Raw genomic sequence first — 12,807 nt, 5'->3', positions numbered from 1 at the left:
TATGCCACCGCATAAATTCCCACATTTGCTACTGAAAATATTATTTCTGTATCAATTTCACTCAAGATAAAATCTTATACAAGGAGTAACCAAAAGGCCTCAAGCTCTCATTTTCCCAACACAACTTGATTTAGATGGGCTTTGAATACTTTGTTACTTTTTACTGTAGGAGAATAAAAGGTTGCTATCATCCTGTGAAATTCTGTTTGAACTGAATAAATCTATATACTCATGGTCAAAAATGCAGCAACTGCTAACGTGTTATCACACCTACACTTGGTGATTACTCACCTCTCCGCTCAAGATTGTCYCTGCTCTTATACAGATGGGAGTTACACAAGGTGAAGAGAAAACGGAGTATCCTATCTGTAACTGCAGGAGGAACCAGGCAGGAAATTAATGCAGATTTGACACAAGCTAAAGGCATGATCCAGCAAGAGCATGTGGGTGCCTGYACCCCACGTGTGGCTCTCAGTTCAGCTGCGTGAGGCATCGATGTGGAGCTTGGGGCTGTTCAGCTGTGGGCAGTGCAGGAGAAACCACTGGGTCATCATCCCTAAGGGCTGGGAGCTGTTGCTGCTATGGCTTCCACAGCTCAATTTGTCACTCCTGACAGTTATATTTGAAAAACATTTTGTACAAATCAGTTCTGAGAAAAGTGAATCCCCATGGGGAAGCTGGGTTTGCAGCTGATAGAGACAGAATGATCACTCTTGCTTCAGCAGTGCCTTTCAGTGTCAGTCACAGTCTCCCCTCTGTCTCCAGTCAATTTCTTCATTTTTTCTTCTCCTTTCCCACAACCATGACAGTCCTGCTCAGGTTRCACATCACCCAGTGTATTCCTCAGTTACGCTTTTTCATCTTATTTGAGGAGAGAGTGCCTGGCATAAAGGCAACAGCAACTTGAGGTGGAGAGTTGTGCTTCCCTTGGCTGCGACAAAAGGCAGGGCCTGCTGTGCCATCCATGGTGGTGAGAGCTCCATGCTGAGGCAGAAGCTCCCATCCATGGCACAGGGACACTTGCAGGGACACTTACAGCCTCAAGTTACACCAGGGAAGGTTTAGTTTGGTCATTAGGAAAAATTTCTTCACAGAAATGGTGATTAGAACAGACTGCRCAGGGAGGTGGTAGAATCACTGCCCTTGGAAGTGTTTAAGACTGAACATGGCACTTGGTGCCATGGCCTCGTTGACAYRGTGGTGTTTGSTCACAAGTTGGATTCGATGCTCTTAAACGCCTTTTCCAGCCTAGCTGATTCTGTGATTCTGTGAGGTGGCACCTGGCTTTGGTCCAGGCCCCAGGTATGGGGCGGCGGACCCACCCTGCCCTAAGGGACAGCGCAATGCCTGGCATGCCCACATGCCACAGGAAAGTCTAGGAGATCCCTGAGGATGCCCCGCAGCATCAGGAGCCGTAGGGATCGGGATCGCGATCGGGATCGAGGACAGATCAGGATCGGGACCGGGAGTTCCCTCAGGCTCTACGCGTCCCGCCCCTCTCAGCCCCACGGCGCCTCCCCCCGCGCGCACGCGCGCACAGCTCGCGCAGCCCAGGCACGCGCGGCACGCAGGCGCGCAGCCGCCCCACCCCGTCCGTGCCCCGGCGGCGGGAGCTTGAAGTGTTCGAACGGAGAGCGGAACGGGAAGGGCGATCCGCCGGGCTCCTTCCTCCTTCACCCGGGTCTTGGGGGGTTTGTGCTCCCCGAGGGACCTCCCCGCGCTCCTCAGCCTCTGCGGCTCGGTGTTGTGCCTGCGGTTTTGAGGTGCATCAGCTCAGAACGAGCTTCACGGGTTTGTGGCCCTGCTTATGGGCTACCCAACCTTCTCTGCGGGCTGARAAACCAGCAAGGGGAAAGCTGTATTGGGTGTTAATAGAGCCTTTTGGTGTTGAGAAAGTAAAACGAGTGAGTGCTGTTATATATTACGTAGCTATAAGCAGGAAAACTGAGGACATAGTCACAGACGTACCCAAAGTGCAAAAGTCAAGTAAGTACTGAAAAGCAAAATTGTCTTTTCCCCTCCTAACCCAAGTTTCTTGCTGGACAGAATTGTTTGTGTGCTGAACAGCATCACTGCTTGAAAATGTCAAGAATTCTTAGCTTAAGATACTGAGGAAGGATATTAAGAATGCAGAATATCTGTGTTAGTGTGCTGCCGAGTAACAGCATTCGCAAAACAGTGGAAAAAGTACTTGTTACAGTCATTTGAAAACGAATCTGCATTAGAAAGTAAAGGCAGAGAATCATAGGATTGTTTTSTTTTTTTAAAGCTATCTCTTAAGTTTGAAATTATTTTGCTTCTTGGAAAGACTTATTACATATTTGTGACATACAGTCTACATAAGCATGATGTAGCTTTTTCTAGGCTCTTGCTWACACCAAGAAATAATAGTATTAAACGTCCATTATATTTAATASATGCTGTGGGCTTCCTGTTTAATTGATAGATTGTTAAAATACCCAATTAAGTAGACTCTTTACTAAGGTCTGAGTTTTTTTATTAGAGAACCATATGTTCTGTTTTGAACAGCTGGGGGGGAACGTTGACTTAGGAGATAAATGAGRACCAGTGTCCTTTGGTACTGAGCCAGGAAGACCAGGGTTTCTGTTATTAAGGCTTTGGCATACTGAAGCTTTGGCATTTTTATTCTCTGAAGAGGAAGCCCCTTGTGCCAGTCTTGTGTTGCCCAGTTGTGGTTTGCAGTATTTTGTTCTTGAAAGGCTTCTGTTTCAAAACTCGTAATTGCAATTTGCAGGTGAACGGAGGTGTAGCTCTTGGTTTTCCAGCTGCTTCTTGTCATTAGCAGGTGGTTCACAATTGCTAAACTAAGTTAAACACTGCCAGATCGATTTGAAGTTGGTTCCTGCTGTGAGGTGTAACTTAACCATTTTAATCAAGGCACCTTTCTGAGTGAGCTGGGAATGCTTCCTGTTAATCAAAARGTTCTACCTGTGTGAGTAATTACATTTTTAAGCCGCATCCCAGAAGGATCAGATGAGACTGGATTATTTTCACAGACCTGGATACTCAATTATTTTGTTCTATAGAAAACATTAATTGTTTATACCTGTGGACAGCAAAAATCTTCCTGGCTGCACAGAGCTTTAGGAGGTGAGGGGAAAAACTACATAAAATTGATAGTAAAATATTTTATGGCAGTTAGTAGTGTCATGACAGGCATCCTCTTAAAGAAAAGCTGTACACAAAGGAAGATGCTACTTAGTACATGAAACAGTTTGTAACTTAATGCAGATGTCTTTTTTAAACATGCCAATTAGAAAATAAGCCTTAGAATTTCATATTAGAGCTTTTTACTCATTTCTACAACCACGTGGCTCGTTATAATCAGGTGAAAATGGCACCATAATTCATWCTGTCATTTAACAGAGACTGCTGTTCATCTTGAGATGGAAGAAACAGTGCTGGATAAATTGCCATCTTTGTGCAATACTCCAAAGGATTCTGGGGCACCACCTCCACAGGGGACTAGTTCAGGGAAGCAGGTATGAAAATTTACTTATTTTCCAGTAATATGATTCTTCGTAGTAGCAAAAATGCTTGTGAAATCATCAAGGAATCAGAAGTTACTGAGATACTGCTTGCTGGAAGGCTAGAGACATGTCCCTTGTACCTACAGCTACAAGGTTATGGAGGAAAGGAATGTTCCTGGTATATTTTGCTCTGAAAATGCAGATGTTTGCTATGAATACAAAGTGATGAAGCAACATAACCCAAATGCCATACTAAGAAATTGAAATATTTTATAGGGTGTGTGGTGGATTTTTTGCTGTCATCTTCAGTTGTATCTCAGATAATAATTTTCTGGGTTGCTGTGCATGCAGAATGACTTTCTGTGACTTCTGCCTGCAGYGGAACAAAGTACAGTGCTTTTTTGTATATTCTCCATAGTGCTGAGCTCTACTTTGGTCTTATCCTGAAATGTRAAATGGTGATTCTGTCACACTCAGCATCCAGATCTATACAGGATAGGCCTGGTTTGAAATTATTCTAACTAATCCCTCACTCCCATATTCTAGTGCATTTCTATGAATGAAAATGTTAAGAGATTATAAAAAATATTTATTTTGAAGAAAACCCCCTTTTTTAGATGGTTATGAAGTATCTCGAAGCATGAACAAGTCAAAATTATATAGATATTTCTAATATGCTCTATAATACAGATGTTTTGTACTAGTTCCAATGCAGATGTATATGTGTGATAGGATGGAACAACAGGAAAAAGAACCCTTCATTAAACTAGAGGGGGAAATTAAACTTGATAGAATAAAATTAGCCAAGTTGAAATATGCTCTATTTCTTCTACACAAAGACTAGATGAGTAAGTTTGCCTCAATAGAATACAGGATTTGGTCCAAGAAAATGTGGAACTACATCTTTCTATATCCTGCAGCTGTGTATGCAAATACTTGTGAAAGGAGGTTAACTTTGTTCAAGTTTTTGAAGGCTATACAGAGAATTAGGAAGTCTGGCTTTACAATGATAGCAAAATATTTTACATATTTGATGTAGATAATAATGATGGATAAACAGTTGTTTGAGATTTGATAAAAAATTAAGATTATTCTGACCACCTGGATTTTTTGGCTTTATTTATTTTCCTTTTTAGCAAATGAGTGCATCTCTGAGGGAGCGATTAAGGAAAACAAGACGTTCATTCAATGCCAATTTTACAGTGGCAAAGCGGCTCAAAATAGACCCTGAAGAAAAAGACTCAACTAGTGCTGACACAGRGTGCTTGYCAGAGACAAGTACAGACTGTTACAGATTACAAGATGGGTCTAAAAACCTGGAAGGAAATGGCACTGGACATACACATTTCAAAAGTCCCTTACAGGAGAGTGATCCCTGTGGATCAGCAGAGAATTTGCATGTGCCACAGGTTGATCTTGGTCAGCAACAGTCCCTGGAAGAAAAACTAAAGCTGATGAAACAAGTGCAAGAGAAGGAAGAGTTACTTCGTAGGCTCAAGCTGGTGAAGATGTATCGATCCAAGGTGAGGCAATACTTTCTGGTTTTTTATTTTTTTAGTGTGTGGTGTTTGTGTATTGTCTCAGTTTAAAGCATTTTATAACGCTACCTGCAGGGTATCAAAAGCCCCTCATATCAGCAAATGATGACTTTTTTTTGTTTGTCCCGATTTCAGAACAACCTGTCTGAGCTGCAGGCTTTGATAGTGAAGTGGAGAAGCAGCACCCAGCTGATGCTGTATGAGCTGCAGTCGGCCTTTTCTGCAGATGGCAAGAAAGTGAGTCTCACTCAGCTCATCGATACTTTTGGGTTAGAGGACCAGTTACTGCACTACAGCAGAACAGAAGAAGATTTTCTAGACGTATAATTTACATGTGCAGAGCTTTCTTTACACAGATAGAAAAGTAAAAAAGACTGAATAAATTCTGATCGTGTCAGAAGTATTGGTCAGACAATGGACATGATGCTTTGGAGTTAGGAGGTTTTTTCCAGAKATACTTGTCAAGCTGTGCACATACATACAGTAGGCACTGTAAAAAGCATTACTTTATGGAAAAGGTTAGTTAAACTGGTGATGTTTTGGAGAACCTGGTGTAATGACTTGGTCAGGGAATTTTTATTTAATAAAATAAAATTAAGTCATACTTCGACAGGCAGAAGGCACTTCATTTTTTGATTAGTCTCTGCATGGTTACTTGTATTGAAATAACTCAAATTGTCAATTCTGTTCATGTTCGGATGGGSAACAGTTCAGTTTATTGTTTGGAGATACACCTCCATTTTACAAATGTCTTCCTGCTGCCCAATGAAGGCTAATGACGGCATTGTGTGAGTTAAGTAAAGATAACTAATTTTCATTATATTAATATTCCAAAGCTGAAATAAGATGTTCTCCCTAGTTTTAACTCTTACTGAGGAAAATGTGCTAATAATGCAGTTGCTTTYAGGTACTGCTTCAGCCAGTCTCTTCAGGGCTGCTGTCTCATAAGCATTMTGCCACAGCTTGAGGTAATAGAACGGAAGACAAGAAAACTGAAACCAACTTTCTACTGTCCTACTACATCTGACAGTCAAGGTGTTTTCTCTTTTTAAATAAACAAAAAAAAACCCAAGGCCTTGTTTAAGTGGATTGCTTTAAACAATCAGCATCATAAAGCTSAATAAATCTTTACCATTTCATTTATTCTCCAATAAATGCCTTTTACATTTTTTTAATCTTAACTTGAAATTGCTTATTTTCTCATCAGAGTGACTTGTGTTTTTCATTTTCCCTCAAATCACTGCTTCTCTAAAATACATAAATTTTAACTACAACTCTTCCTGCTAGGACTCCTTGTTTTTGTATTGGTTACATCTTACCTCTTTTGTTTACAGGTGCTATATCCTGTTTTCCTAATAAGGATACAACCATGGTATTATACAACTGCCTGGACTCTTGATTTTTAAACAATATGTGTTCTTGGTTTCAGACCTTCAGCTTCTGACTGAAGAATTGCAAGCTGTTTTTTCTGTTCCCTTAAAAGGTTCCGTAGRAATTTCTGCTTCAAAATCTCTTGGTAACGCTGCCTTGTGGTCTTTTCAGCAATATCCCGTGTGTCTGCATAAAACAAAGTATTAGTGTTACCCTGTGCCCATGGGGGAKGTGTAGTCTATTTTGGACCTGTCCTGGGGTTATTCCAAATTCTGTATAAAATAGACAAGCGTTTTAATAAAGGCTCACAGTTGGGCCTAAGAGCCTTTAAATAAAACAAGTATTTCAAAAAGGCACTTGGCCTGCTTTCTTTAGTTTCTAGCAAGTACCCACTGTTTTGAAAATCTGTAACTATTTTCCACTAGTGGAAAGATCTCTATAGTTTTCCTAAGAGTACTGTTCTTAGCTCTACACTACTTCCTCTGTTGGAAGGGTGGAAAGAAGCYTATTGAACAGCTCTCATGAAAAATAAAAGAATGTTGCTGAGTGAAGTTATTCATGACTGTAATACTTTAACTTGAACCGTTTCAGGAATTTAGTCAATTAGTTTTGGTTACAAGAGCCACAGTCTCTTGTGAAGGTACACCCTTCACTAACCATGTTAGGTTTTGACAGGAAGGACTCTGCTCATTGTGCACATACAGTAACAGRCATTCCTTGCCCCTCAGGTGATGGTGGAGAACAGGACCATCCAGCCTTGGAGTTAGTCTCTGAGCATTTTTTACTTGTGCCCTAAAGTGCCTCTCTGGACTCACCAGCTGCCTCGAAGATATGCATTCTTTCTGACACAGAGATAAGCATTTCCTTCAGCTGCAGGCTGAGCTCGTAGTTTTCTTGTTCTTTTARACGGATGTACTTCTTCAGCTCTCTGACTTTTTTCTGATGGTTCTTCACATTCTTCTTGTGCAACTGTCCATTTTGAAGTGAAGAAAGTAAATATATGAGGTCACACAAATGCCGTTCAGACAAACTTGATGAAAAACCATAATCTTAACATTGTGTTGTAGCTTAATAAATTTTAATGTATATTGTTTTGAGTAGTAGCACATTCTAAACTTTACTTAGTATAGTGTCTTTCACTMACTGCATCCCAGTATGTTTATGGAGTTCTAATTCTCTAAGGAGCAGCCAAGGAATAAAGAGGTATGGGTCAGGAAGTGAAATTTATTAGAGATAAAGCTTGAAAGGCAAAGAGAGAAAAGGAAGTCAGTAGAGAATCAGTGAGTTAAGGACRTGCTCTTGGCTGCTGTGAGCTGCTGAAGGTGATGAAGGGGCTGTAAAGGGACAAGATAAATACTGAAGCTTTAAGAGGAGGCTGATGCCAACTAGCACAACTTGGAGAAAATCCAGTGGAATCACTTAAAAATAAGCATAGTCAATTCGGATGCAAAATCAGATTGTTGTGTCTGTTATTTTGAATACAGGGGAGTTGGGATACTGTGAACAGGCTGGTGCTCCTGGAGAGAAACATTAAACAGTGAAGACTGAAAGAATGCTTCATTAGAAATGGAAGAGTGACTTTTATAGGCAGTGCTATGTAAGAAGTGATTAGCAGATCTGCATTCAGATGTTCAGGATAGGAAAGTGTTTAATTCCAGTAACAGAGCAAGTCGATTTCTCTCCATAGACTTGATCTCTGCAGCAATCCATGTATAATGACTGCTTCCAAACACTGGAGAAATGCTGCTGTAGACAGCAYTGCTCAAGTTGAGGAAACTATTGAAATTCAGATGGACAAATACATAGATACATGAATATTCATCTGTGTGTGCTATTATGGCTGTACTCCAACAGTCCTTGAGTTAGCATGCTTATATCAATTGCACTTTTTCAAACACCTCTCACTAATGAAGGCAAGGAGCTGCATTTAAATGAAGGGTGTGTCTCTCAGATGTGGTAGTTCACTTAGGATTTACCTTATCCATGACAGCAAGACTCTCCTCCATCCCTGCTAACTGCTGAGCGATGTGGGTGTCATAGTTCTGCACAGTTAAGAACTGAAGAAATAAAACCAGAAACAARTCATCTTATGCCTGTTCATTCTCAAAAATCCCACTCTTCTATAAAGAAACCCATACTATATGCAAGTAAAGAAAATAGAATTCTGCAGTGGTACGGCTTCCTAATGATCATAAATGGACATTGTGAGGATACTCTTGGATGCTGTGTGAGTACTTGACTGTGCAGCTGTTAAAAAGGATGTTATCAAATACGGATCTATAATGGAAACAAGAGCCAAACAAGTATGTTGAGAATGTCAAAAACCCCAAGCTATACTTTTGCTCATAATGTAATCTAAGATAACACAGCTGGGGGTCTAAGACTGTCTTTAGGCTAGAAAGTAAATTATTATTTTCAGTCTTGTGGCTTCCTAGTCATTCTTACTTCTTTTATTGTTCTATCTGCATATTAATTGAGATTTCAGAGAATTGATTTTTTCCTTGAGCACACTGCTATTAAAATCCTCTTTATTAAATGACAAATGGCAAACCGAATAATGTTTTATGTATATATAATGGGCAGTATACTGGTTTCTGTAGATGTAGATTCATCCCTCTGGACTACTGTCCCACCAAAGTGACAGATAGAATTCTGTGGACTGTTCTAGTCAGAAGAAGAGAAACAGGAAAAMCCCAAAAGGCTCCTTGCCTACAGGATTAAACTCCTTCACTTGCTGCTTCATTAACAGCCCTCATTTCAGATGTTCTCCGGTCCTTGCCCACACACATTTGTGTAAGCCATCTTCCCRTTCCTATTGTTGGGGTATGTGTTGCCTTGTCTTTTCCACTAACCCCATATTTCTGCTCAAAAAAATCACATAACTCAAGCCCTTCRGGGCACTCAGATTCTGATTAAACTGGTAAATGCCTTTGCTATGTGCAGTTTAGCTCTCTCTGAGGGGCGAGAGATCTGCTCTTCAGTTTAATGAAGTCTGAGCAAACAGCAACACTGGTGATAAATTTGCCCCAATAATTTTTCAGTGCATTGTCACATCACCTCTTTGGAAAGCTGATCTGTTGGTTGGTGTTAGTTATGAAAGTCCTGTGGCTATGATTCGAACAAGCATTTTGGAGARCAGCAAAACAAATGAAGATTAAACAAAATATAAGTTTTGAATTTCCTTTTAATCTTTTGATTGAATTGCAATATCCTTWCCTGCTGTCCAACACTTTTTCTCTGCGCTTTTTAGCTGTCCCCACTACTGTATCATCAGCCTACCATCTTCCAGCATCCCTTACTCCAAACCTTTATGCCATCCACATCATTACCACAAGACTATAAGATTTCCCTGCTGTCCTCTACATCCCACACTACAATACCCAYAGGCTTTCCCCACAACATTTTTACTTCCTCTTCTCCCAGTGGTATTCTTGGCTGTCTCCCACAGCCTTTGCCTATGTTTCCTGGCTTGCCAGCTGGGCTTGTTCAAAACTGTGTAGGTTCTGACATGCTGGCCAGCTGCCCCTCTTGCCCGTCAACCATGGCAAACAATTCCCTGTTGTGCGGCTGGGCCMGCAAATGGCAGTGAGAGGGTGGAACTCAGGCCCCGCTAGGAGCTCTCAGTCCCCGTGTACAGCAAAGTTACGGTATTTCTGCGCAAYGCCGGATGGGGGCACCTCAGACCTTTCACTTTAAAAGGACGCTTCTCGATTTAAAAGATTTGTTCCTTGTCGCTGCAAAGTCCTGATTCCTTATTCAATGCCAATTTAGAAACACTAAGAGTTAGGGCTAGTTTTGCCTTAATTTACACGGGAACATCCCAAAGAATTTCATCACTGYTCAATCTCATGAGTAAAACTTCCCTTTGAAAGCTGAATTGTTGACCTGTAAGGCATTCCGCTTCTCTTGTAATGAGAGACTTACGAGGTATAACTATAAACAATCTTTGTTACAAGTACAGGCAACATAATTTTTTACAGTCAAAATATAAATTACAGAAAGCAACTCACTAGCTGGCAATCTTTTGAAATAGGTAGTATTACGATGTCCCGAGCCTTCTCTCTCAGATCTTGTATCTGCATTTTCATTTTCTTGTGCTCCCATTCCAGCTGTATTATCCCTTTAGAGAAGTCTTGAAATTCTATCATGGCAGTAATTTTTTTTTCTCCTTCAGCCTGAAAGAATAGATCAATCTTAATTAACACACTTTACAGATTATGGAATAACTGTTTGCAACAAGATGGGCAAGCTTCCAAAGTCATAATTTTAGTCAGTTAAACATGCTATTTTGCAGTCTCTTTCCAGTCATTCTCCAGATGGTTATCTTTAAAGGAAGTTTGTTCTCTTATGCTCTGTGTCACAGCCTTGGAYCACAGAATTAGATGAAGAAAATTACAGCTAACCTCTCCCTCCATCTATCTATCCTACTTAAGAATGGAAAAGTGTTTTAGGTCAACAAAATTTAAAAAAAAAGTGTTTAAGGTATTTTGCAGATGTTGCTGAAGGCTTTGTGCAGTAGCAGTAAAAGGCTATTTTGTAGAACTAGAATGCCTAAAAAAACCCGTTTCATGAGGGTATGAAAAACTGTTTTAAATATCACCAATTTCACCTTACATAAAAAAAAACTGTATTAATTTTGTTAATTTAATGTGAGCTACTATTCAAATGCTTCTTAATGTGACTGTAAGTTTACCTCAAGAGAATTTTTGAGCTGGTGCCCAGGATATTAATATATTTTCAATTTACAATGCATGTGTAAGTGATGGTGTGTTGGAAGACTGTTGCTATTTTATTGATCTAGGCTGTATTGATCAAACATCAAGAAAGCAGTCTGCACTGCAATCTTTACATCATGAGAAGAGACATTAGAGAATTCTTAATAGCTTCCAGATTACATTTGAGCTTCCTGGTGTGTTGTAATGAATTGAAACTAGATGTCAAACTGGAGAAACAGCAAAGCCCCTGAAGGACAATACATTTGTTTAAAAAGCTTAAATTTCCTTCAGATAATGCAAATTACCGCAAGAGTGCTATTCAGTTCTTCAGCAATAGTCCTATGAATGAGAATAGCATCATTGTACTCTGGGATCTCAGTACTACCCAATTCCACCTGCCCTTGTTCTAGCAAAAGCTGGACAAACACATTCTGCTGAAGCTTCATCTTCTCCTCCTTCAGCCTAAGATGACAGAAAACAAAAAAGATTTCAACAGGATTACATATATCCTCCCATGATTCTCAGTGTTCATATTTGTTACTGGTAGGTGGTATGTTCATGTAGGGCTTACTCTTTKACAGCCTGTCTTCTGTTTGCTGCTAAAGTGACTACAAAATCTGAAACTTATAGTAAATGTATACGTAATGTTTTCARCCACTGGAATTTGTTCTTGAATGATAACAAATGTGAAAATTACGTTATGCACATGAAAAAATGAAATATTGCAGGTCCAAGCAGCAATGAAACCTAAATAAAATAATGTGGGAGAGCAGAGATGTGTAATTTTGTTTGTAACTTTTGGATCTGTGTTAGTGGAGTATTAAAGGTCAGCTGAACATAGCAAAAGACACAAAATTACCAATTGAGTTCTTGGAAAATGCTCTCTAATTCTGACTTCATCTTCTCATTTTCATCCATTCTTCTCCGGAGAAAGGCCTGCATGTCTGCCAGKGCTAGGGCCTTCCATTTCACCTAGGCAAGCAACATTGTGACATTCCCAACTTTTTCRACTTTATCAGTGTGTCAGGGAAAGCCTCTTCAAGGASAGAGAAGACAAGTTCTTAAGAAAAYACATGTTTGTATAAATATGCAGGCTGKTAATTTGAGAACCTAAGTACAGCATGTGAGACCTAAAGGTTATAAAGGTTTTTATACTCTACTCAGAAGATTATTTGTTCATATATACATAGTTTATTCACATGAAGGGAAATCATATTTGCTTCTCTTTTGGTCAAATTTCATGTATTTCTGATAAATCAGATTTATGCATTCATGCTTTTAGAATGAATAAATATGTTGCTAGAAATTTCCAGGAACAYGTCTGGTTAAGAATTTCTCTTTGTTTTCTAGAAAAATATTGGAATGCATTGGTGCAAGTGTAGAATGCTAATGAGAGCGGACGACTTCAACAGATATCTAGAATCAAATACCTTACAGGGTTTTTTTTGTATAGATAGAAAAAAGGAAAATTATATTTTTTTAATTAAACCACATCAAGGTCACAACCATTCTGATCAAATCCATCCACATTAATACGTTAATTTTCTCTCTGAAGAACAACTACAGCTAGAACAAGAGGTTTCCCTATTATTCTGAATTGAATGTGGCCAGAACAAACTGTTGAAATCAAATGGAGTTTATGCRTTGATTATTTCACCACAAGCTTGATCCCACAGGAGAACTCCAGTAAAG

The 12,807-nt window shown here is 39.8% G+C and overlaps 2 protein-coding genes across 2 annotated transcripts in view; one reads left to right on the top strand and one right to left on the bottom strand.

Moving 5' to 3' along the window:
* The first annotated feature begins 1,597 nt into the window (after positions 1–1,597).
* SFR1 (SWI5 dependent homologous recombination repair protein 1) lies at positions 1,598–5,545 on the top strand. The gene is made up of 4 exons (XM_057379409.1): positions 1,598–1,986; positions 3,388–3,503; positions 4,628–5,014; positions 5,165–5,545. The coding sequence occupies exons 2-4, from the start codon at positions 3,408–3,410 to the stop codon at positions 5,354–5,356; spliced, it is 675 nt and encodes a 224-aa protein (XP_057235392.1). The 5' UTR covers positions 1,598–1,986; positions 3,388–3,407; the 3' UTR covers positions 5,357–5,545.
* A 14-nt stretch (positions 5,546–5,559) lies between these two features.
* Positions 5,560–12,807, bottom strand: part of CFAP43 (cilia and flagella associated protein 43) — a 39,477-nt gene continuing 32,229 nt past the window's right edge. Inside the window, exons 33-38 of the mRNA XM_057379398.1 lie at positions 11,975–12,087; positions 11,421–11,577; positions 10,411–10,575; positions 8,377–8,457; positions 7,216–7,369; positions 5,560–6,586 (exon numbers count right to left, since the gene is read on the bottom strand). Of these exons, the coding sequence (XP_057235381.1) occupies positions 6,432–6,586; positions 7,216–7,369; positions 8,377–8,457; positions 10,411–10,575; positions 11,421–11,577; positions 11,975–12,087 (825 nt within the window). The 3' untranslated portion in view covers positions 5,560–6,431. The remainder of the gene's footprint in view (positions 6,587–7,215; positions 7,370–8,376; positions 8,458–10,410; positions 10,576–11,420; positions 11,578–11,974; positions 12,088–12,807) is intronic.

This window comes from Malurus melanocephalus, unplaced genomic scaffold (genome assembly GCF_030028575.1).
Source record: "Malurus melanocephalus ecotype Western Australia unplaced genomic scaffold, MMel_1.1 scaffold_12, whole genome shotgun sequence".
NCBI lineage: Eukaryota > Metazoa > Chordata > Aves > Passeriformes > Maluridae > Malurus > Malurus melanocephalus.
Note: the sequence above shows the minus strand (reverse complement) of the source record. Positions and strands in the feature narration are given on the sequence as shown.